Below are 27,542 nucleotides of genomic sequence, written 5' to 3' on the forward strand. Positions count from 1 at the left end.
TATATATATATATATATATATATATAAAGTGTAGTATGTTGCCACCTAGGGGTGGATGTTACTGTTGCTTTTAGCCCCAGGAGGACATCTCCTCCAGCTGGCTTATTGACACACGACTGTGTCCTGTTTGCCAAGGGAAATTATCCCTCTCACCACGATCTGCAGCACGAACGGATCCGGATTTCAGGGTTATTTCCCTTCGTCGGCGTTCGATAGCTACTGACCTTGGCGAGAGAGACAAAAACCTGGCAATCTTATATCTTCTTTTCCAGTGAAATTCTTCACTGATATCGAAAAGGTGAAAACAAGCAATGTTAATTCTCTAAATGAAGTATTAACAGTAACTGCACGATAAAGTGTAGTATGTTGCCACTTAAGTGTGGCTGACTCCTAGGGGTGGATGTTACTGTTGCTTTTAGCCCCAGGAGGACATCTCCTCCAGCTGGCTTATCGACACATGACTGTGTCCTGTTTGCCAAGGGAAGTTATCCCTCTCACCACGATCTGCAGCACGAACGGATCCGGATTTCAGGGTTATTTCCCTTCGTCGGCGTTCGATAGCTACTGACCTTGGCGAGAGAGACAAAAACCTGGCAATCTTATATCTTCTTTTCCAGTGAAATTCTTCACTGATATAAATATATATATATATATATATATATATATATATATATATATAAATATATATATATATATATTTATATATATATATATATATATTATATTATATATATATATATATATATATTTATATCTATATATATATATATATATATTTATATATATATATATATTTATATATATTTATATATATATATATATATTTATATATATATATTTATATATATATATATATATATATATATATATATATATATATATATATATATATATATATATATATATATATATATATATATATATATATTTATATATATATATATATATATATATATATATATATATTTATATATATATATATATATTTATATATTTATATATATATATATTTATATATTTATATATATATATATATATATTTATATATTTATATATATATATATATATTTATATATTTATATATATATATATATATATTTATATATATATATATATATATATATTTATATATATATATATATATATATATATTTATATATATATATATATATATATATATATTAATATATATATATATATTTATATATATATATATATATATATATATATATATATTTATATATATATATATATTTATATATATATATATATTTATATATTTATATATATTTATATATATATATATTTATATATATATATATATATTTATATATATATATATATATATTTATATATATATATATATATATTTATATATATATATATATATATTTATATATATATATATATATATATATATTTATATATATATATATATATATATATATATATATTGTAGTATATTGCCACTTAAGTGTGGCTGACCCCTAGGGGTGGATGTTACTGTTGCTTTTAGCCCCAGGAGGACATCTCCTCCAGCTGGCTTATCGACACACGACTGTGTCCTGTTTGCCAAGGGTAGTTATCCCTCTCACCAACATCTGCAGCACGAACGGATCCGGATTTCAGGGTTATTTCCCTTCGTCGGCGTCCGATAGCCGCTGACCTTGGTGAGAGAGACAAAAACCTGGCAATCTTATATCTTCTTTTCAAGTGAAATTCTTCACTGATATCGAAAAGGTGAAAACAAGCAATGTTAATTCTCTAAATGAAGTATTAACAGTAACTGCACGATAAAGTGTAGTATATTGCCACTTAAGTGTGGCTGACCCCTAGGGGTGGATGTTACTGTTGCTTTTAGCCCCAGGAGGACATCTCCTCCAGCTGGCTTATCGACACACGACTGTGTCCTGTTTGCCAAGGGTAGTTATCCCTCTCACCAACATCTGCAGCACGAACGGATCCGGGTTTCAGGGTTATTTCCCTTCGTCGGCGTCCGATAGCCGCTGACCTTGGTGAGAGAGACAAAAACCTGGCAATCTTATATCTTCTTTTCAAGTGAAATTCGATAAGCCAGCTGGAGGAGATGTTCTCCTGGGGCTAAAAGCAACAGTAACATCCACCCCTAGGGGTCAGCCACACTTAAGTGGCAATATACTACACTTTATCGTGCAGTTACTGTCAATACTTCATTTAGAGAATTAACATTGCTTATATATATATTTATATATATATATATATATATATATATTTATATATATATATATATATATATATATATATATATATATATATTTATATATATATATATATATATATATTTATATATATATATATATATATTTATATATATATATATATATATTTATATACACACACACATACCGTGGACCGTGTCTCCTTGAAATATTCTTTTAATGACAATGGCTTTAGTTTTTACAATCCCCTCTTTTGGGATCTATTTTAAAACGGGGGCCACATTTTTCATTAATGTTTTACGTAGTGTTTTTGGTACGGAAAGACTTTCAAACTTCGTATACTTATCTATTTTGTGTTATAGAACAGAAAAATATTTTTGTATTCGAATTTATTTCATGTAAAAAATTGTCTTATTTCGATAATTTCAACCAATCACTGACAAGTATTCAGTTGTTTATATTTACTCCTTTGGCTGATTAAGCAATGTAAAGCGTATTTAATCTCCATACCTTCGTTTTATTTGCTTTTTTCATTTTAAATTTGCTTTAACCCTAACCCTAACCCTAACCCTAACCCTAGGGTTAGGGTTAGGGTTAATTGTTTCAGAATCGTTTGTTTATGTAGTCGGCACTTAATGTATATCGGCTGAATGGACGTCAGTGATTGGTTGAAATTACAGAAATACGACAACTTTAACATGGAATAAGTTATGAATTTCTTTTTTTTTAAAGAAGACTAAGAGAAAAAGATGTTTTATATGACACATTCTACCAGTGTTCCAAGTTTCAAAGTGTTTCGTTAATGAAAAATGTGGCCCCCGTTTTAAAAAAGATCCCTATTTTGTCTGAAGATGCAGAACTGTTTGTCATTTATTCATGACATATTTTATAAATTTTATCACAGTTGGTACTACCTTGCTCATGACCAGTGTTTCAAGCATCCATGTGTGGGGAATGCTGTGAAAAGCCTTTCAGTAATCGATCCAAGTCATGCTTAGGTTATTCTTTTACTTTCGGCAGTACCTACGTTTTGACATTGTTGATCAATAATTGATCTTTGCAGCTATATGATTATTTGCAGCTACCCTTCTGCTCTTCTGGAAACATGTTGCTTACTTCTAGACATCTGCCCATTCTCTGTTATTTTATTGCAGTTAAGGCCTTGTGGGTTGTAGGGAGACATGTTACAGATGGCGTTGTAAGTAAATCTTCCAGTCTGGATGAATTGCTTACGCGCTTTACTTTTATATGTCAGACTTGTTCGGCAACATCTTGGCAGACATCTGATAGCAGAACTGGAGAATTCCCAGTTCTGAGTCGAGGAGCAGTTGTGTTACTAGAAAGGACCAGAACATCGAAGAATAACATTAATAATCTTCGGTCAATAACTCTTCTAGATTTTAGCTCCAGTGTTCGTGAAGAGGGTGGTGCTTGTCATCAGTGATCTGACTGGAGATGCTCAGACATGCACCTCCCGGATTTATCTCTACAAATTCCACCTCATGTGATACATCAAAGAAAAGGTGGGTAAGGAACCTGGCAAGGGTGATGCCCTAGTCAGCTTAGATCATTCGAAAGCTTTCGAAAGAGTCAATCACTAGTACTTGTGGTTGTCCTCACCGAAGCCAGGTTCGGTCCCGTCTTCAGGTGCTGGATTGTTTCAACGTACGGCAACATTTGATCAGTAATTAGAGTTAATGCTCACCTATCTTGTTTCTTCTTTAGGAAAGTGGGTTATACATCATTAGATGTACACCTAACTTTCCTATGTAAAATTAGAAGTGAAATGAACGCAGAAACTCCAATCTGATCAACAACAACAAATATTTATTTATGGAGGTAAATAAGACAGCTTCCAATTGTCCGGTTTCCGAGTAGCCTGAAATGTAGATGTATTGTTCCTCGAGCTGGTGTCGTTGTAGAGACAACTTCGTTCAACCACGCTCAAATGAGAGAGCCTGCTTAGACGTCTTGCTTGGTCGCTGTCTGCGGGTAAAAGAGACAGAATAGAAGCGGGAACGCTTGGATGTTGAAATCCACGCACGCGTGGATAAGGATTCAGCAATGGCGACTATGCCTTTTTGGCGCCAATATGACGTCACTACAATGAGTGTGAAACACGAAATTAAAAAAATTTTGGAGGGACGTCTGAGGCGAGATGGCCATCGAAACCACGCAGAAAATGCGGTACAAATATATATATATCAAACACTCGGTTTTATCTTCACTGTATGAGTGGGACATCCCCTCACGGAAAATAGCAAGAGCCAACCGACTAGGATACCTAGTACCAGGTAACAGGTCGAAACTAGCATCCGACGCTCAACCACAGCTCCGCAACTGACCACAACCTCCCGCGTATGGACATTCCAAATTTCCTTGTGTAACTTTTTACGAACCGGATACATATTTTTTTTTTTTGAATGGAAGAAAAATGTTCAATAAAAAAAAACTGAAATTGTCCAGTAAAAACACAATAAATTAAACGTAAATAGTTTTTTCCAATTTCTTGGGCCAATGCACCGTCCTGCCAAACCTAGTGACATAAGGTTCGCTAGGGTTCCTTTGCAACGACGAAGGTGGTGTAATTGTTGGTGTGTGTGATTGTGATGGTGCTGATGTTGGTGTATGCATTGGTAAAGGCGTTGACAATGTGTGTGGTGATAGTGGTGTGTGCGGCATTTGAAACACGGGCATGTCGTCCACGGGAGTTGAAGGTTTGTCAAGGTACGCTTTTTTCAGACGGTCGACAGACACAATTTCTGTACGACCATTAGCGTCGACCTTGAAAAACTTTGGAGTGTGAGAAAGCACACGATAGGGTCCTTTGTAGGGAGAAACAAGGGGTCCTTTGACAGAATCATCCCTAATAAACACATGAGACCAAGACTCAATGTCTGCTGGCACTCTAAAGGGAGGTGACTGTTGTCTGGGGCCCATAGATGGAAGATTGGAGAAATACTCTCGCAACCGAGTAACATAGGACTCTGGGTGTGGTGGTTGTGATGAGTCTGGTACCACCATCGCACCTGGCAACGTCAACGTGGTGCCGTAAAGAAGTTCCGCCGAGGAGTAACCCAGGTCAACTTTTACCGCAGTCCGGCATCCAAGGAGGACAACCGGAAGAATTTCAACCCAAAACTGCGGGTTGGGCGAGGCGCGCAAGGCGGCCTTAAGTTGTCTATGAAACCGCTCAACCATCCCATTAGAAGCGGGATGGTAGCTGGTGGTGCGTATACGATGCACCCCCAGGATTCGTGATAGGTCACGAAAAAGCGCGGCCTCAAATTGCCGGCCACGATCTGTGGTCAAACTGACCGGTACTCCGAACCTAGAAACCCACCCAGAAACGAAAGCCTGGGCAACAGTCTCAGAAGTAATATCTGCTATAGGAATGGCTTCTGGCCAACGTGAGAAACGGTCAACACAAGTTAACAGGTATGAGAACCCGCGACACACTGGTAACGGTCCAACCAAATCAAGATGGACGTGACGGAAACGGGCTTCAGGAGAAAGAAATTGTCCAAGAGGGGCACGAACGTGCCTATGGACCTTCGCACTCTGGCACTTCATGCAAGAGCGTGCCCAAGTGGCAATTGATCGCCGCATATTGGGCCAGAAAAACCGAGCAGTAATAAGCTTTACTGTTGCTGAGATGCCCGGATGTGACAAAGAATGAAAGGCATCAAACACAGAACCATGATGGTTCGTAGGTACTAAAGGCCTAGGAGAACCTGTGGATGTGTCATAATATAGAGCCCTCGGATGAAGGGAGCGGAAGATAAGCAAATTTACAGTTGCTGAATTTTGACGAAGTCAAATCTAAACTTGACAAAGAAGGTTGCTCCTGCGAAATTGCCAGCAAATCAATTTCCGCGGGAGTGGAAATAGAATGCACAGGGAGTCGCGAATGACCATCAGCTGGGATGTTCTCTTTCCCTGGCACATGACGAATGTCACCTGTAAATTGTGAGATAAAATCCAGGTGACGAAAAGCACGAGGAGAGAGTTTGTCCGTTTTAGAGGACAGAGCAAAAGTGAGGGGCTTGTGATCAGTATAAATCACAAACTCTCGTCCCTCGAGCTGGTGTTGAAAATGCCGAATCGACAGATAGATCGCCAATAGCTCACGATCAAAAGTACTATACCTGCGTTCGGCAGGCTGTAATTTACAAGAAAAGAAAGCCAAAGGTTTTGTTTGATTGTCTACAGTGTGCTGCAAAACAGCACCGACCGCAGAATTGGAAGCATCCACAGATAAAGAAAGCGGAGCATCAGGAGCGGGATGTGCAAGAACAGGAACGGAGGATAACTCCTGTTTCACAGACTCAAAAGCAGATAACGCCTCATCAGTAAGAGTGAGTCCAGCATCCTTCTTAGAATGGCCTTGCAGTAGCCTCGTTAAAGGAAGTAGTTTGTATGCACACCGGTCAATGAATCTCCTGTAAAAATTGACCATGCCTAAAAAATGGCGCAACTGTCGCAGAGAGGTTGGAGGTGCGATGCGTTGAATTGCATCGACTTTAGCAGGAAGAGGTTTGATCCCATTAGAATCAACCAAATGTCCCAGAAAATTCAGGGATGACTGCCCGAAAAGACACTTGTCGGGATTAATCTTCACATTATAAGCGCGAAGACGCTGAAGAAGTTGCGACAAATGGTGGAGATGATTCTCTTCCGTATCACTAGCGATGAGTATATCATCGACATAAGCGAATACAAAATCAAGTCCACGAACGACCTCATCCATAAACCTCTGAAAAGTGCTAGTAGCATTACGCAAACCAAAACTCATAAACAGGAATTCAAAACAACCGAAAGGAGTAGTGATGGCTGTTTTAGGGATATCCTCTGGATTTACTGGTATCTGATGATAGGCCCGTACCAGATCAATCTTAGAGAAAATGGTGCATCCATGCAGGTTCGCCGAGAAATCCTGCAAATTCCTGATGGGATAGCGATCAGCTATCGTCACAGTATTTAGTCTCCGATAGTCCCCCACCGGGCGAAAATCCGAATCCCCTTTTCGGGCCAAATGTAGAGGAGATGCCCATGGGCTGGTGGAGGGGCGAATGAGGCCGAGTTGAAGCATGTGCTCAAACTCGGCCTTGGCCGTCTTAAGACGATCAGGCGCTAGGCGACGTGGTCGAGAAAAAACCGGAGGACCAGTCGTCGTGATATAATGGAGGGTGGAATGTGCAGGTTTAACCGGCTTGAAAGTAATATCCACCAACTCCGGAAAAGACGCTAAAAGAGAATGAAAAGCGTCCCCAGCAGTGGCAATAAAAAATGCTGGGCTAAGAGGAGAATTGGTAGAGCTCCTTGCCGGCGTGGAAAGGGATGTCGAGTCATCGACAAACCTTCGACGTCGGACATCTACCAATAATTGAAAATGATTTTTAAAAATCCGCACCCAAAATGGGATGTGGAATGTCAGCTATGACAAAAACCCATTGAAAGTCTCTGCGAAGACCAATGTCTAAACGTAGAGAAAGCTGACCAAAAGTAGGAATCGGAGATGAATCAACTGCGTGCAAAACAATTTCAGAACGGCGAGGTTTGTCGACTGTTAGACGAAGCGGCCAAATACTACAACAGGAACCAGTGTCAACCATGAAGAATTTCTTCGACACTTGGTCCTGGACGAATATTGCACGATTAAAAACAGGTTGGGTGGAGGAAAGGGACGTGCGCACTTTCTCCTCTACTCGTTTCCCGACGCCTTGAACGAACAAGGCTGAATACACTTTGTCGCCTTGTTCGAAAAGTTTGCATGGTACCAACACAGACCTTGCTTCTTCCAGGTAGCTTCCCGATCTCGAGAAAATTTTCGAGACCGGGAAACGCTACGAGATTGGGAACCACCACGAGATCTCGAGAAACAGAGGTTATTTACGGTGCGAGTGAGCTCCTGAATGCTACGTAGCAAATCCTCATTGGTCACTGAAGAGGACTGCTTTGCAGGATCTGCGGAAGTAGTACGTGGTGTGTCCGTGGAGGACTCAGAGCAATTTGAAACAAGTCGAGTCTCTCCGGTGAATGAAGGCAGGCTTGGCAACGCACACATATTGGTAATGATTCTGTCAAAGGTGAAATAGGAAGAAACAATAACGAAAAACGTATAAAATATACAAAAGGCCAAACAAATTTCACCGCAAATGGGAAAGGAAACACACTATTTTTTTCTGTACCCTTTTGTTTTCCTCTGTAATGTATGTGCACAATAAGAACAAAATGGAAAAGGAAAGAAGAAAAAGAAATATTCGCTAAAAAAAAACAAAAAAAAAAACAATGTGGTTGCCTTCTGTATTTTTTTTTGTATTGTTTTTCTTTTTTTTTTTGTAGTGTGTTTGGTTGTGTGCTTGTACTGTCTGCGGGAAAAAAAATTTTTTTTTTTTTTTTTTTGAAAACCCACTTTGACGTGCTGAAAGGAAATGGAAAATAACAGTCAGAAAGAAAGAAAAAAAAACGTCTGTGTTAGCTTGGCACAATGTGAGTTTGTGTAGTCGGAAATGCTATAGAGTCAATATCTCACTGTGAAATTGTTTGCGTGAAAAACCACAAAGGTCTTAGTAGGAAAGAAGTCTTTGTTTATAGGCTCTGTCAGTCATTGACGAAATAAAAAGCTTTATCGTAGAAAAAAAATTTTTTAGCTTTTACTTGTGTTTGATGAGAATGTAGAGGCAATCCTGATGTTGAACGTCGCGAAGCATACAAATTCAGTGGCTGTTGAAATGAGGTCCGTAGATCCTTTAGCTCGAGGTACCAATTGTAGTATTATTGTTCGCAGTTCAGATTTTCGTGGCTGCGGTTCTCGTCTTCGGGGTCACCACTTTAGGAAAGTGGGTTGTACATCATTAGATGTACACCTAACTTTCCTATGTTAAATTAGAAGTGAAATGAACGCAGAAACTCCAATCTGATCAACAACAACAAATATTTATTTATGGAGGTAAATAAAACAGCTTCCAATTGTCCGAGTAGCCTGAAATGTAGATGTATTGTTCCTCGAGCTGGTGTCGTTGTAGAGACAACTTCGTTCAACCACGCTCAAATGAGAGAGCCTGCTTAGACGTCTTGCTTGGTCGCTGTCTGCGGGTAAAAGAGACAGAATAGAAGCGGGAACGCTTGGATGTTGAAATCCACGCACGCGTGGATAAGGATTCAGCAATGGCGACTATGCCTTTTTGGCGCCAATATGACGTCACTACACTTCTTTATGTACAGATTTTTGAAACACTACTGCAAAAACTAGAAACATCGGGATATTCCCTGAGGACTAAGATGAGGATGATTTGTATTGGCTTATGCGGACGACAGCACTATAATAGTGAGTGGCACCAAGCTCATCCAGGTGATCGGCACCGCTCTAATGGACCACGAGGTTGTGACAGGAGCCAAAATCAACCAGGAAAAGTCGGTAGGCATACAATTCGACATTTGAAAAGGTAGGTCTATCCCGTCCAACTGCACCATGTGGTGCTAGACAAACGGACCGGTGAAATTACTTGGTTTCGGTTTGAATTTTGTTCAGTGGAGAAGTACGACGAGGTGACGGGCAAGGTGGCCGGTCTAATTCAGAAATGGATCGGGAGAAAGCTATCCCTGAAAGATCGGGCAGAAGTGGCAAACGCCTGCCTCGTCTCTGGAAGAACGACCGTGCGAACTCAAAAAGGAGAAATGGTGACGAATGGAAAAAACAGAGGACTCCTTTTATTTAAACGCGTCACACGGTCGAACAAACAAAATAATATATCAATGATGATATACAAATAATGTTATACTTCGATAACATTAGTGAATTCGTAAATACCAGTAATGAAGAGACGATAGAAGGCAACCGTATGTAATGAATAACAGAGATATTTATTATGGCGTTAAAGATGTATGTGTATGTGAGTGAGTGTGAATGCGACATATAATAACATAATCAAAGACAGGCCGTCGTACAAAGAAAAGTGTGTATGTGAGTGATACATGTATGTGTATGTGTATTATTACAGCAGATAGAAAGAGAGTCAGTAACCGTTAGCATTTATACCAGTTCTTAGAGTACACATTAGTATGAGTCTGTATGTGAAAGAAGTGAGGCGTATGTTTGGCAGAGCTTATCACTAATTGTGTTTTGACTTCGATGCCAGGGCAGATTCTTCGTTACACAGATGTTCGTCGCTGGCTGAAATTCTTGTCTGTTTATTTATCGTGGTGAATATGAATCACCTAACAGAATCGAAGAGAGAGATGTGCCGCGGTGGTTTGGTTTGGTGTACATAGAAAGTCGTGTAGACGCTGGTGGAGATTGATGCTGGTTAGTAGTAATCGTAGAATCGTGTTGGTCATGACGATGATGCTGGTTAGTAGTCGTAGACTCATGTTGCTGATGTGGCGGCGTAGTAATCGTAGAATCGTGTTGGTCATGACGATGATGCTGGTTAGTAGTCGTAGACTCATGTTGCTGATGTGGCGGCGTTGTTGGTGGTCATCGTTGGACGAAGCTGTTGATGTGTCGCTGGCTGCCGCTGCTGCTGCTGTCGTGTGGGACACGGAACAGATCTCAAAGAGAAACTGAACCGAGACAAATTTGCTGGGTATGAGTTGCTCTATTTATAGCGAATTATCGGCTCCCGGAGGCTTCAGAAAAATACTCTATCACGTGACCTTATTAGGGGCCGTGATTGGTCAGTTTGCGTTCTGGCGGGAACGGTTCGAAGAAGTTGCCGCTTCAAATATTAATCAGTCACGTGATGACAAGGAGATGGGTTCTCCGCTACGCCCGCGCTTGTTTATATTTAAATAAGAAGATTGTACGTAATGGTGATAGTAGTTTTGTATCTAATGGCGATAGGTAGTTTCACTACATCTCCGTCATCTATTACCGCTTGACCGCGGTGCTTTGTTGCAGTTCACGTCTGACCGGGCTCGAGGGCCTACTCTTCCACTGTCTGTGGGAAGGACACGTTCCACTGGTCAGGTGCTCCAATTTTTGTCTACACCTGCTGAGTGGTGGACTGGGTGTGCCGTGGCTGATGATGCGCAGACGTGTACTGAGACTGCGACATCTCCAATGTTTCCGTGACGGTGAGCAGCTGTGGTTACCGTTTTTCACACACGTTTTTCGTAGCTTGTCTCTTTGACTGGAATATATTCCTGGTTCAAGCGAAGACTGAGGCCTGGAGCATGGCACCTAGAGTGCTTACTGTAAGGCATTCAGAGTTCTCGGCCAGTCGGTGGAAGTTTCCCTTTGCCGTTCTGTAGATGTTTAGTAGCCGGCAAGAGCGACGACGTTTTCAAGCGAGGCTCTGGGCATCAACGAGTATCAACTAGTTGATCTTTTCCGGAGGACTTTCGGGTCAGGGCACATGGATAATTTCCAGAAATTTCTAACTTGACAGTCTTGAAATGAGCAGAACGACGAAACCGTTTTGCATGAATTTATCCAATGCCCAAGCATTTCAGGCGTGGAATTACGTTAAACAACTGCTGCCATATTTAAGAAGGATCTAACTACCAGCTGAGACCATTGCAAAGATCGTCCCACCGCCTTCCTTTGGTCACGAAGGACAGACTATGTTTATCGGTCTGGTGGCTTTGGTGAAAGAAGTTGTATGATAAACCAGACTGAAAGTGCTGATGACATACTTTCCTCTTTGGCCAAGCCCTCATCAACTTTTCGAGTTTGACTTGAAGGAGAAAACAAGGTTGGGGAGAGAAGTGCTACCTCCGAGCAAATCTGTTGAAAGGTAAATGAGAGTGGCGCGTATGGTCCGAGCGAATGGGTCTGTTCTGAGCGTCCGCCTTCTCTGAACATGCACTTGCTTTGAACATACCCCTGTAGATTGGAGAAGGACAACGGGAGAGGACATTTGCCTTACTGGTTAAAGCGACTGTGGCTTTGTGGATTTTTTAATGCAATATTCCAGGTCCACCACTTTTGACCTTGTTTAAAAAGCGTTGGTGGAGAACCAATGAAAATACCTTGTCATATTTATTTATGTTATTTCAAGTTCTAAATTCTAATCCCACTTTTTAAAGTGCGTCTTACATGCCATCAAATGCAGTAGTTCAGTTATTTTAAGGTTTGCTAAGAACATGTATGACTGAGGGTCTCTAATCATACCGAAACATGCCCGAAGTTGTCACCACAGGAATCAGCATTCAGACTCGCTCACAGCAGTATGCCTTCCTTTGAGATTTTTTTTTCTGCCCTTTCAAAGCCTAGCCAGGTTTCCCGGTTTCTATGGCGTATGTGAGTTCCCCCCCCCCCCCCCAGCTGGACGGGACGCATGTCCATCGCAGCGTTACTCAAGAAACAGGAAGAAATAGTGAGAGAAAGTTGGGTCGAAAGAGTACAACAGGGGTCGCCACCACCCCCTGGCGGAGCCTCATGGAGCTTAGGTGTTTCGCTCAATAAACACAAACAACGCCCGGTCTGGGAATCGAAACCGCGATCCTCCGACCGCGAGTCCGCTGCCCTAACCACTGGGCCATTGCGCCTCCACTCCTTTAAGTTTAATCAATGTGAATTTCAGAGTTCTCTCCTATGCTATTCTTGACAACAACGGTCACTAATGCCAATGGCTTTTCTTTTGGTTACAAGTGTAATTTCATAATTTAAGAATAATATTCTTATTCACTCACTCACCGCATTAAATATGTCACTCCACAGTTAATTAAATACTTTTCAAGCTGAAAGAGCAGTGCTTTTATTTTCCCGCTCAAATGCTTCTGCTTTATTTGACTACAACATAGATTATTAACAACTATTGTAAGGCAGGTTTTTTTTTTGGCAGGGGCTGGTGGTGGTGGTGCTGCTGCTTTTGCTACATTAACAAACACACCTGTTTCTGGTTTGTCACCAAACACAACTAGATTTCAGAGTTAAAAAAATTTGGTGTAGGAGGCACAAAAGCATAAAGAATAGGATTTGGGAAATATAAATGATTAAATCCAAGCTAACACTAAATAAATGCTCGAAGATCCAGTACTAACTCGTGATAGTTACCACGTATAAGCGATTGTATTTCTGTGGTGTAGCCTGAGTGCGAACAGCCCGTGCAGCTCTTGAATTTGCAGTCCCTTCGGGGTCCCCAAGCCTATACAGCCTTATAACTGGCACTCCGTCGGTTACGATGACAAGTTCCAGTTGATCCGATAGATGGAACAGCCAACTCGTGAGATTAGCGCGCAGGTGGTTGAGCACTCCTCAGACACGCGTACTCTTAACGTAGCTCTCTGGAAGATCCAGCGTAACACAGAATGTGACAAGGTACACACAGGTACTACTTATTTTTGCCAGCTGAGTGGACTGATGCAACGTGAAATAAAGGGTCTTGCCTGAGGGCACAATGTACGGCCGGGTATTGAGCGCACGTTCTTACGATTGTTCGTTTTTTTTTTAGTTCAGTATATTTTCTATCGTTTTCCTTTCCTGAACCGCTAAGTTACAGACATAAAAGACCAACACTATTCGAGCGGTGGGGGATGAACAAATACACACGTGTACATTTATATCTATCTAATATATATCTATGTGTGAGCGCGCGCATGAAAACCTTTGTTCAAGGTGTCGTGCAGTAGTACTGAACCTAAAGCCATGTAGTTCCGAAGCAAATTTCTTTAACCACACAGCTATGTCTGCATCTAGTCACAACCATACTTACTTATATAGTAATGGTTTCAAATTTGGGCACAAGGCCAGCATTTCTGGGGGAGAGGCTAAGTCGATTACATCGACCCCAGTTTTCGACTGGTACATATTTTATCGGCTTGGAAACGATGAACGGCAAGATCGACCTCGGTGGAATTTGAACTCAAAACAACGACGGAGGAAATGCCACTTAAGCATTTTGCCGGGCGTTCTAACGATTCTCTCAACTCGCATATGTATTAATAGTACAATATTGCATCATTTTTAAAGTACTTTGCAGCAAGTTTGTAATAGAAGCAATTATGGTGGTGGTGGTGGTGGTAGTAGGAGTAGCAACAATGCCAACAGTGTTGTAATAAAATGACTTTCTTGATATGACATTATATATATATATATATATATATATATATATATATATATATATATATATATATATATATATATATATATATATATATATATATATATATATATGTGGTGTGTGTGTGTGTGTGTTGCGTGTGTATGTATATATATATATATATATATATATATATATATATATACATACACACGCAACACACACACACACACACACACACACACATATATATACACATACACATACATACATACATGCATGCTCACACTGCGAACATATCTCACCACACACACACACGGCAATTTTACATGAATGCAGCAACAATTAAAATAAAACGATCAAAACTGGAACGTACAAAATTATTTTGTCCCTCTTAAATGACCGAAACGAATAAATAAATTCTCCGAAATAGCCGTGTGCTCTTCCTTCTCTTTCAATGAACTTTCGAAATGGGTGAACGAGTACAAGTACACTGAAGATTTTCAAATATTGGTTGGATTTCGTTAGCATTTTTCGTCCACAATTATTACCGTTCATATTTGGCTCATTTTTTATGTTCTGAGTTCAAATTCCGCCGAGGTCGACTTTACCTTTCCTCCTTTCGGGATCGATAAATTAAGTACCAGTTGCGTACTGGATCGATCTAATTAACTGGCCCCTCCCCCAAAATTTCGGGCCTTGTGCCTAGAGTAGAAAAGAATATTTTGCTCATTTAATAAGCGACCCGATATTTTTCAAAGGGAAGTAATTATAAAGCTACAGAAATATAACTTCAGACACATTAATGTCTATCATTACTTGAAGAGTATTTTCCCTTTACATTACAATAAAGATTTCTTCCATCATAATAGTTTGTTAAAAGAAAACTTGGTTCAAGACGTAATGCATAGATGTGAAGCAGGTGCCCGTTCGCCTGTATGGTGAGACAGACCTGCATGGCTCCCAGTTCTGAATGGTGGTGATAATCCTGAGGTCAAGGACCCAAATTCTAATAGTCAATCGATCCAGTTGACGAGGGCTCATGTCAGTGAACGGAGTCGATGCGTTGAAAAGTCATCAAGAGGAAGGCTCCAAAACGGTCCGCATTCTCTCCTGATGCCCCCTGAAATCCATTGCCGTCCTTTATGAGGATCTTTCGATTGATAACATTTGCACAAGCAAGCTGTTTCCAAGTCGCTAATCTCTCAACTGAATAGATTTGGCGCAGGTGTGACTGTGTGGTAAGAAGCTTGCTTCCCAACCACATGGTTCCAGGTTTAGTCCCACTGCGTGATACCTTGGGCAAATGTCTTCTATTATAGCCTCTGGTCAATCAAAACCTTGTGAGTGGACATGGTAGACGGACGCTGAAAGAAACCCATCATATATATATATATATATATATATATATATATATATATATATATATATATATATATATATATATATATATATATATATATATATATATATATATATATGTATATATATATATATATATATATATATATATATAAAGGCACTCCGTCGGTTACAACGACGAGGGTTCCCGTTGATCCGATCAACGGAATAGCCTGCTCGTGAAATTAACGTGCAAGTGGCTGAGCTCTCCACAGACACGTGTACCCTTGGTTCTTTTCCTTAAAACTATATATATATATATATATATATATATATATATATATATAATATGAATAATATATAAATATATGGCTTCATGCAGGCATAGCGTTGGTTCGATCCTCGATAGCCAAATTTCAATTAACAGTTCAACACCACTTTTCTCACGGTAAAACAATAGTTTTTCTTTGAGTGACGGCAGTTACATTTGCCAAATACCTTCGCTAAGCAGAATAATGTCTTTGCCACTTGGCCTTTCTAATCTCTTCTATGCCACCAAAAGCTAGAATAGAGATAACAGACCCCTAACGAAATCTGTTGTTCTCAACAGTATATGTCTATCCTTCTAGCTGGTTTTGGATATTTATAAAAACTAGAATTTGCTAAGGCAAAATCAAGAGCGACCATCAGTCAGTGAACAGAGACCAACTAGAGTGATGGCCACAAGCAGGCGGCCACTAAAGACAAACTGCTAGAGGGAGAAAGAAGGTTACAACCGGCCAACTATGAGACACAACTTCCCTCGACACTATAACTTTCACTAGCTCAATTCTTTTTTGTCTTATAACATCATTCTATCTCTATTTGTGGATTACTACTACGAGAACGTATACACACATACCGGCCGAAATTAACTCTTTTTACCTCGCATGCTTTTCTATTTACTAATTATACATACCAACCCGTCGTGGTTTTGGACATATACAAAGTAACGGTGAATAAATATTTCTTTACAACTTCGATCACTGTTCTTCGTTTATCTTGCACACGTGCAACAGCAACACTAGTTACAATCGCTAACTGTCAACTCCAATATATATCATACGAGGGGTGTATGAAAAATATTGAGCCTCAAAAAAAAAAACAAAAAAAAACATGAAACAAGACTTCTGATGATTTATTTTTCAACATAGTCCCCCTCGATGGCTGAACACTTTCTCCAGCGGTGCTGAAGCGCCATTATCCCGGCGTAGAAGAACTCTTTTGTTTGAGACTCCAAGAAACTTCCTACAGCGTCTATAACGTCATTGTCACTGGCAAAATGGCGACCAGCCAAGGCTATTTTCATTTTTGGAAATAGATGAAAGTCAGAGGGGGCTAAATCTGGCGAATAAGGCGGATGCGGAACAAGTTCGTATCCACTATCACGAATTGTTGCCATGGCAACCACTGAGGTGTGGGCTGGAGCATTGTTGTGATGAAAAAGGACTCCTCTGGTGAGCATTCCCGGCCTTTTTTCTTTGATTGCTTCTCGGAGGCGTTTCAGTGGGTGAGAATAATACAACCCTGTCACGGTTTGACCCTTTTCAAGGTAATCGATCAGCAAGACACCTTGAGAATCCCCCAAAACGGACGCCATGACCTTGCCAGCTGAAGGAATAACCCGGGCCTTCTTTGGGGTAGGAGAAGATGTGTGCTTCCACTGCTTTGATTGTTCTTTGGTTTCAGGCTGGTAGTGATGGACTCAACTTTCGTCCATAGTAATGAAACGAGCAAGAAAATTCTCTTCATCGGCTTCAAACAGCTACAGATTGCTCGTGAACAAAGTGCACCTGGTGAGTTTCTGTTCAGGAGTCAAAAGGCGAGGGACCCACCTTGCAGAAACCTTTGAGAACCCAAGTTCTTTTGTCACAATGTTGTCTGTACTCTCAGTTGAGATGCCCAGTCTCTCGGCTATCAGACGACATAATATTCGGCGATCTTGCATTATCATACCAAGAGCAAGGTCAATGTTGTCCTCGGTGGTGGCAGTTGGAGGTCTCCTTGGTCTGAGATCATCTTCCACACTCTCCCTGCCACGCTTGAATTCATTTACCCAGCGTTTGACTGTTGCATATGAAGGAGCATTGTCTGTTAAGGTTCTCACCATATCTTCATGGATTTCTGATGAAGTCATGCCTTTCAAATGAAGGTACTTTATGACAGCACGATACTCAGTTTTCTCCATTTTCCTTGTAAACTCGAAGCTTGTTTATTCAAAAATCTGCAACAAAAAAAATTAAAATATCAGAATCATGAAAATGAGCAAGAATACTCCGAAAAGACTGTACTTACCAGGAAAAATTGTTTCAACAATAAAGCACCCTTGTTTCTAGGTTAGGCTCAAAACTTTTCATACACCTATCGTAATACAAACTGTTACACTGGCAACCAACCAACTTCATTACCGTTACACACACACACACACACACACACACACACATATATATATATATATATATACATACATACATACATATATATATATATATATATATATATATATATATATATACATATAAATATATCTATGTATGTATATATATATGCATGTATATATATATGCATGTATATATATATATATATATATATGTATGTATGTATAACATACATATATACATGCATACACACACACACACGAAAGAGGGAAGCAAATTAGTCTCAACCGGGAATCGAAACTGTTTCAAGGATATAGCAATTAATGGCACTTGAATTTTTTTTTTATTATTTCACAACAATTTTGACAGTGGTACGTCAATGTAAATAGAATTGCTTTTCATTCACCTACAGAAAAATGGTTTCATCTTTGGAAGTGCTAAACAAGCTTACAATATAAATAGTCGTTTTCGTTACATCGAAGTGTTTTTAATTGCCAGACGCATACACCATATATCCTGTTGTGTGTTTTTATATTACTTACTTTTCCAGATTTACGTTGACGACTGAGGTAAAAGATAATTTCTTTCTTTAAATACGAAACTTCATTCTTTTCAAACATTAACCTGCATCTCTTCAAATTAAACAGCATATATATTTTCTCCATGCGGCTAGCGCGGTTGCTGGACTTCGAGAACTTAGAAATATATTAAGGTTACCTTTTTTTTGTTTTTATCTCGCGAATATTTATTGTAAAATGGCTGTATGAAACTCTAGAAATTAACTTCTCTGACAATATTTCAAAATCCCGAGCGAATTAACTTTTTGTTAAGCTACTGTCAGTCGGCTTAGGGAACTCCTCAAAGGTTGAGACCTGCTACTGACTCCATGCAAACCAGAACTACCCGTTCCGTGGTCAGCGACTAAACTGACTCCTCGATTTGAGTAGCTTGATACGCTTGTGTGGAGGCTGTCTAGACACCCAGCAGAGTTAATTTCAAGACCTGTGAAAGGGTGAACGGGCGCCTTGTGGGCTAACGGCCGTTCAACTAGGTAAGACATTGGAGAACCACCCTACTATCTCTGCCAAGAAGACCCTGCGTGAAAGTCGGAACGAAGTAACGCTATGGCTTCATCCAATGGCAGAACTCTCGCGTAAGATTCGGAGGCTTTCGTACCAGAGGTGTCGTTTTGTTTTGTGTCTTTGAGTTACTGGCAGTGTAACTGACGTGCATTGCATTTTTTTATACTTTAAAGTTGCATTCCATTCCTCTGAGCCTTAAATGACTCTGTAAATCAATGGTGGTGTCAGCTCACGTTTACCTAACTACTATTCACATCGTTACTTTGTCTTTTGCTTATGGCCATTAGTTGTCACTATGCTTTAGTTTTTTTTTTCTTTCTCAGTCGTTTTCCATTTCGAAGTATTTTCATAGTAAACCCCCACTTTTTCCCCTATCCATTTTCCTTTCCCCCACTAAAACGCATTTAAATATTTCACGTTAAATTACCGGTCAATATTGTTATTGAAAACCTGGAATAAAACAATGTCATTCTTTCTGCATTTGTAGCCCTGAAGAAAACGAAATTTTATTAGCGAGTATTGCGTGCTAACATATTCAGTTTTCCCAATAAACATGGCTTCTGGATTTTCGGTTAGTATTAATTCTGAAATATTTTCTTTGACTGTACAATGGGTGAAAAGATACGGTACATACAAGATACCACAGCAGAGATCGAAATGAAGACTAAAATATAATTTTAAGTTTTTATCGTGTGCTTAAAATCTGCATATCAATTGCTGACGTATTTCATTTTTTTCAATATCAGTTAAAATATTCAAGCATGTGCAAAATTGAGTTTTCACACATTCATTGCAGAGTGGAATTTTTTCATCTGGCTTTTTATTTATTTTTTTTTTTGCACCCTCCTTCCATTTAAGAGCTCTTTTTTTTTTTTTTTTTTTTTAACCATTAAAGATTTACTCTAAACTTTTGACATTCTTTTTTAATTTAAAGAAAATCTGAAACTAAAGGTTGTAAAGATTTACAGCTGCAACAGTTAATCGTATGTAATAGGTTTTGATCTTTCGTCGTAAAACTTCGCTATTTGTCAATCTTAACCAGACTTCAGTGATCCAGATGCAATACATAGTCTCGCATCCGGGCCTCTCCTTTGTGTGTGCATATACATACGGCGGGCGTCTTTCGGTTTCCGTCAACCAAGTCCACTCAAGCTTTGATCAGCGAGAGGCTCTGGGAAGATACTTACTTCCCAACCACATGGTTCCTTGGGCAAGCTTCCAGCAACACAGCCACGCCCGAGCCTAAGTTTCATATGACTTATATACACCTTTTAGCATTTTACTAGATTGCTACAATGGACCTTTAAAAGAGGGAGCAGTGCGCGTCTTAATTGTTAGAAGTTCCTGACATGTTGTCAAGCTTAGGACGTCGGATTCAAGGAACTGAGTTTATCTCCATAGAATTTTAACTACGTTAGTTGAGAGCTTAGTATGAATCGAAGCCTAAACTAATAATTGAATTTTGTTTAAAGTGAACCAATATGTCGCTCACTTTAGAGTATTTTTTAATGTATCTGAAGTGCTTTATAAAATCTTAACTGAAAAAGTTTCTATCGATCACTGGATTTTAGAAACTGAATTCATTTTGAGAATTGTTTCTGTTCTTACTCTAAGAACACATTTAACTGGGCGGGGTATATAATCACGTGATCACCCAGCCTATTGGATGTTATACATCGCTTGTCACAATGCACTTTGCATCGCTTAAGCTTTCCAGCGATGCCACCCCGCTGGCTAGGTGAGCAGACAAGAGTCTCTCTGATCGGAAGGCCAGTCTGTGACAGGGTTGCTCATTTACATCTAGGCGGACTGGAGCAACGTGAAATGAAGCGTTTTTCCCAAGAGCACAATACGCACGCCACTCGCTCTGGGAATCGAACCCACGATTGTCACTCACTCGCTCGCTCGACTTCAAGAAGTAATCATTTGGATTCGTTAACTCAAACCAGTTGGACACCCAATTTGTAGAATAATTCGTTGATGCAATAATACCGCGTTCGGAATAGAATTGGTTTCCTTGAATTGTATGAGCATGCACTTGTGTTCCTACACTATATACAGTTTGTGTATTACAGGTTTTGTGTTGAAATAAAATTTTCCTGTATCACGATTACTGTTCCTGTTGTTAACAATGACAGCGATACATTCAGCGAGAAGCAGCCCATATTTGGTGACTGGAGTTGAAGCTGTTCGATGTTTTTTTTTTCTTCTCCTAATGACGTCATTATATCAAATCAGTTCAAACTTCTCAAAATAAACATATGCTTAATCTGAAAGTTTAACTGTTACATAGTCCAAATTGTTACCTAATATACTGTGTTTATATTTTGAATTATATTTATACATCGGATGGAGCTTCAAAATTGTTTTCAGTTGCAGTGAACCATTAAAAGTTTTGAAGAGAAATTAAAACCTAAAGAGATGCGTACATACTTGACACATCTGACAGTTTCCTAGTGGCAGTCAAAATTACCTGCGTTTTCTTACTAGATCATAGTTTAGATTTTAACTCTTCAGTTTTGGTACCTTCAAATGAGGCATGTTTTCTTTGAATTATGCTGTTTGTATGCAAATGTATTTGTGTATACGTTATGCTCATAGCCAGTTAATGATACTGAACGGTTTCATGCTAATAAATTAGAATTGAGGTAAATTGGCAATCATCGGACATAACTGAATGGAAAAGTATGGCTTGCGCTGTTTGTTACAAGAACTTATTTTATATGAAATAGTTTTGTGCTTGGATACATGTCTTTATGTAATATCACTGTAACTCTGATCTGGAAGATATCGGTGAATCGCTCGATAGGTGGTCTACATAAGTAGAATTGATTTATACGACGCACTTAGTCAACCATATCTTAATGGCAGTATTTTAAAAACCAACATTTAGAATATTCATATATACCTATAGAATTATAATTCGCCGATTCAGCTGTAATTATTTCGGAATAGTCTTGGTCGTCTTGAATCAAGTTGAATATCTAATGGATAATTTAGACGCATGCGTGTGATATATCTGTGATCAGTCTGTGGCACCGCCTTCATGTGTTTAGTCTAACACATCTGCTCCAGTTAAGCCCAACGCATCTGCCCCAGTTTAGCCCGGTAATTATTCTGCCAGCTGCTTTTGACCTGGTGCATGTTAAGACAATATAATCAATAGTGGGTGACAGCTACACTTTTAGATGTAATCGGTATGTTATAACATTAATGGGTGGGAAAATATTGGAAATGATAGATTAGCATACAAAACCTATCGAACGGGCCATATTCCTTTGAACTACATTGCAACTAGAACAGGTTTTATATACTCAGTCTTGTCGAGACTATTCAGAAACTTGAGAAAAACTTACTATAAAAGCTGGCGGTAAAATTTCTCAGATTTACCAACCATTAATATTCCTACTCATTGAAGTTATAAAGATATTTAACTGCTCCCCCTCCATATTTTCCCTTGTTCCAGCTTTTTCTTATTTTTGGTTTCCTTCTGTATAAAGCTTGCATCCCTTCAGTCTGTTATGGTCTACAAGCTTGACACCAACGTTCAAATAGATTAAATATGTGCATATTATATTTAATGTATGCCTCCTTTGAGTTTTTGTGTATTGTTTCTTTCAGGTTAAGATATATCGTTCCTCCGGCACGAGTCGAAATACTCGAAGTGATGGGTCAACGAAGTCTGTCACATCTCATTCCAAGACCGTTTATATAGGATTCTTGACAGAAAGTTCACGGAACACTCCAATGATCAAATCCCGTTATGACCCTTCCCGTCATAGTAGCAAGGAGGAGACACAGCCCAGCATTATCCCATTTATTTACAATGGTGGCGGGGACAATATCTGTTCAATCTGCCGTGACAATTTTCGCATAGGCGAAAATGTTGAAATTCTCTCTGCTTGTTTGCATAAATACCACCCATCTTGCCTCGCTGAATGGTTAAAAGTAAGCAATCGTTTTGTTAATCATTTTATTCATCTGGTGAACTGTTAATATGTAGGGCTGCTTCAAGTGCTTGAGGTTTCGAGAGTCGAGGACATAGTCTAGTGAATGAGGATGTTATTGGGGGGTTTACAAGATTCAAACAACGAATCTGTAATTTTTGTTTAAAAGATCAGTATTTATCGTGGTAGTGTTGGGTAGAATTTTTCGTGTCACTGGTTGGTTAGAAATAAAGCAGTTTCTGTCAAATAACGTCATGAAGGTAGTTTGATTCCCAGTACAATGTTTGATGAGGTATTAAAATTGGGTCTAATACCGTCACATTTTAAATTGCAAAGGTTGCATCCAGGCTTGACAAGAAAATTTAATTCTGTAATACCCCTTGGGCTACTAATGTTATCATTGGTTAAGAGGCTGCAGTTTTGGGCAAGTGATCACACGATATTCCCATGTTTATTTCAAAGAACTTACATATTTACTCTTTTGCTCCTTTACTTGTTTCAGTCATTTGACAGCGGTCATGCTGGAGCATCGCCTTTCGAGCAAATCGACCCCGGGATTTATTCTTTGTAAGCCTAGTACTTATTCTATCGGTCTCTTTTGCCGAACCGCTAAGTGACGGGGACATAAACACACCAGCATCGGTTGTCGAGCAATGCTAGGGGGACATACACTATATATAGTGTGTGTGTGTGTATGTATATATACACACGACGAGCTTCTTTCAGTTTCCGTCTACTAAATCCACTCGCAAGACTTCGGTCGACTCGAGGCTATAGTAGACACTTGCCCAAAATGCCACGCAGTGGGACTGAACCCTGAACCATGTGGTTGGTAAGCAAGCTACTTACCATAGGTATTCCTACGCCTATGATTTACAAATTATTTTTAAATTTAAAAACATTTCTGTGGCGACGTAATACTCAAATCTCTACAATATGCAAGATGGATTGTTCTGGTCTGACAAATCCATAAGCATAATAGAACATAGCAGATTATTATATAGACATTAAAACAAAAGAATTAACTTTCTCGAGCATTTAAAAACTTCATATAAGGACAGATAGGAGCGCACTTCATTGAATACTAACAATGTTCCGCGTGAAATCTGTTGACTTTACTGTGAGGTTCACTTTGCCAACCGTTTTATAAATTTGGACTAGACTTCTAGAAAGTTTAAAATCTTGACTGGAAGCCTACATCAATTTAGCTAATGTCTGCCGCCATTGACTGATATAGCCAATATCTATTGGGTGGTAAACATTTACTTGGGCATTCTGCTCTCTCAAGGCCGTTTATTTCTTTTACGGCATTATAATTAGGCTTTAGTTCTGAACTGGAAATGTGAGCTAGGTGGTTTGAATCGAGGCAGAAACCTGTAACAATCTCAATCATCTGGATGATTCATAACAAATTAACGTAATTTTTTTTTTTTCTTTTCAGAAGAAACGCAACTGTCCAACTTGCCGATGGAAATGTTAATTTTGAACACTTGCGGAATATTACACATTTTGATTCTCATTAACTTTTTACGATTTTGTTTTCGATGCTTTGTTGTAAATATTTTAAAATTTTCGAAATAAATCTCTTTTAATTCTAATTAACATTTTAGTTATTAATACCAACAAACGCTGTATTTTTACCAAAATGGTTGTATTTGTCCCCACTTAAAAGTGAATGTTAGAATACAAAGGACTGCGATAATGACCAGAATAGAACCTTTCGTATGAATTTGTGATGCATATAAACACGTTTATATCTCCAGCGGGAGATAATTTTCCGTCATCGCCGCCGGGACTACAACATCACGTGAGTGAGGCCTTTTCTCCTTGTCGATAGACGCCCGAAATCTGGAGGTTGCGACTTCACCGCCAACACCATACATAGTCACAGTGCCTAATCACATTAGTGTCACAAATAGCCAGTGAGCTTATTAAAAAGTGAGTTTGCTGTCAATGTTTTATAAATATTCTAAAATTTTCGAAACGATCTTCTAGTAATGAAAACATTATAATAGCGACAGAAGCTGTATTACCAAGAGGTAAGTTATCCCCACTTAAAAGTAGATGTTAGAACAAAATTCTGCGATAGTAATTACTTACAGAACCTCTTGGATTTTGTTCACAAGGATTCTAAGTCTCGAATATCTAAATGATTTATTTGGGGAGTGAAGATATCACGATTGAAAGCTTTCTATTAGAAACTACACTACCCGTGACCCGTCGGGTTACCGGGAAACTGTTTCCCAGCAAGGATTTCTTTTTTCAAAGTTATTTCGCATTCTTTCAAGAAATGATGCATCGAAATTACGTGGGAACTGCTCTTTTCTCCAGAAAATGATTTGGCTGCTATTGCTTGCACGCCCTGCTACCATGTAACAGGTATATCGGGTCATTTATCGCAAATAGCTGTTATGTGCTAGTCGGGCGTGCTAGAAATATCAGCCAAGTATTTGGATGTGAGATACGTTGAACGCACTTGAAAAAACCTATGGAAAAAAATTTCATACCGAGGTTACGAACGGGTCTTTTACGAAATATTTATCGTATTTTTTTAGTCATTTTCACTTTAAAATATTTTAGTCTGCCAAAAATTTTGTAATGGTATTCACTTGAAAATAATTTAAAAACCAATGTTTAAAGAAAGTTAAGATATAAATACTTACTGTACAAACAACTTACATTTTTGAAATCAGATTCACTTAAAAATACTTCTATATGATTAAAATATTGACAACACACTACCACTTTATCGTGTTAATACTGTATAAATCTGAGATTTAGAAATGTATTTCTATTTTCGGAATCAGTGAATGTATTTCACTTGAGTTGTTTAGAGGCAGATAGGCATCGACAGCTAGCAAGCCACGCTACTCCAGACTGATGACGAGCAATGACTCAAACTAGTCTCTATATGCTGGCTTTGCTGGGTAGAGGCGCTTATCTACCCCTTTGTAAACATAAGGACACAAGAAATGTGTCAAGGCCAAGAGGAAGCGGTGCTTCCTAGGGCTAAATAGCAGTAGTATTCTTTCCTTTCATGGGACTGTCATTAAGTTGACAACATACCACCATTTTATCGTGTTACTACTGTATAAATCACTCATAGTTATAAATGTTTTGATTAAAATATTTAACAAAAGCGAAAATGAAAATATTTACTGTATATATATATATATATATATATATATATAAAAAAAAAAGTCGTTGTCTAATCGCAAGGTAAGTTCTTACCTTTCAGAAAAAAATATCCCATTATGTACAGTTTTGAGTATTTATACCCCGAAAACACCTATCTCTATCAGTTGTCCGATTTACGCGAAACTTGTTTTATTCGGTTCGTATTCATATTTCAGGTGCTTTTAATTCATAGTATTTTCCCATTATGCGCCAGTTTGGTTGGATAACTTAGCAAGCAAACAAGATTCAAGCTCACTTTCAATGTATTACACACAAGCAGAGGCACCTGGCGTTCCTTATATATTGCAAAAAAACCAAAAAAAAAACATCTTGTATAGAAATTTATTCTAAGTTCAATTTTCTTTTTTAATTGGGATATATAAAACCAATTTTGAATTCATAACACAAATCGTTTCTATTACATGCAGAAGGCCTGAAATTTGCGGGGAGCGGGTAAGTCGATTCTGCTAGCTCCCCGCCTTAGTAATAATAATGAATATAAAACGAATACAAAGCGGCGAGCTGGCAGAAACGTTAGCACGCCGGTCGAGCTGCTTGGCGGTATAGCGGCTCCGTAAATTATTGTGAATACTGTTGTGTTACTTTGTGAAAACTGTCTCGGTAAAGAATTGTGATTTTTGTGGAATTATTACGGTTACGTTTCACGCGAGCTGCTGCATTTTTTCCCAGCTATGGCAAGTGGTAGTGTCTCCAGTATAGAGACCTACGCCAAGGCCACTGCAGTGAGGAAGCCAGTGCCGCTAGAAACCAAGTTAATCAAGTTGGATATGGAGGAGGTGACCAGAAGCAGGAATTTGATAGAGGTTGAGAGAGACTCATACAAATGGTTCCCCCCCCAAAAGAGACTAAACAAAACAAAATTCTGAGGAAAGTTGTGTATCGTACACAGGCTGTCGAAACCTGTAAAATTGAAATGGTGACGAAAGAGGAAATCGAGGAGTACCTGGGTGAAATTGTCAATGAAGCCACGTACATCAACAGAGGAAGAAAGTTCGGTACGGTAGAGGTGAGGTTCGCCACTATAGAAGAGGCAACCAAGCATGCGACCAACATTTTAAGAAGTGCAAAAATAGCATTCCTACCAAGTTATAGAGGAAGAAGTGTGAAAATACGTATTCCCAGAGTTACACCAGAAATTAAACCAGAGTGGTTGGTCGCAACAGTGCTGGCTGCAACGAAGGAGGAGCCGGAAATGGGATCAGTGGCGAAATCAAAAGTGCGTAAATGATGGGGATTTGAACTCGAAATGTGGCTTTTTGCCACATTCGAGGACATAGAAAGAATTCCCTGCCAGATAGAAGTGGAGGATGAGAGAACGTTAAATGTTGTAGTCGAGGGAAGGAAACCAAATTGCTACATATGCGGGGAAAGA

At 39.0% G+C, this 27,542-nt stretch overlaps 1 protein-coding gene across 3 annotated transcripts in view; it reads left to right on the forward strand.

Annotated features, from left to right (window-relative positions):
- The window catches only part of LOC106882781 (uncharacterized), a 26,048-nt gene extending 1,478 nt beyond the window's left edge, over positions 1-24,570 (forward strand). The window contains exons 1-4 of one of the 3 annotated variants that reach the window (XM_014933565.3): positions 18,380-18,512; positions 19,513-19,596; positions 22,647-22,973; positions 24,414-24,570. In XM_014933565.3, coding sequence (XP_014789051.1) covers positions 19,579-19,596; positions 22,647-22,973; positions 24,414-24,452 — 384 coding nt within the window. In that variant the 5' untranslated portion in view covers positions 18,380-18,512; positions 19,513-19,578 and the 3' untranslated portion in view covers positions 24,453-24,570. Of the gene's footprint in view, positions 1-18,379; positions 18,513-18,634; positions 18,656-19,512; positions 19,597-22,646; positions 22,974-24,413 lie in introns of those variants that run through there. The other 2 variants (XM_089358829.1, XM_089358839.1) reach the window with 2 other exon arrangements.
- The last annotated feature ends 2,972 nt before the right edge of the window (positions 24,571-27,542 follow it).

This window comes from Octopus bimaculoides, chromosome 1 (assembly GCF_046866305.1).
Source record: "Octopus bimaculoides isolate indiv1 chromosome 1, ASM4686630v1, whole genome shotgun sequence".
In the NCBI taxonomy this organism is placed as follows: domain Eukaryota; kingdom Metazoa; phylum Mollusca; class Cephalopoda; order Octopoda; family Octopodidae; genus Octopus; species Octopus bimaculoides.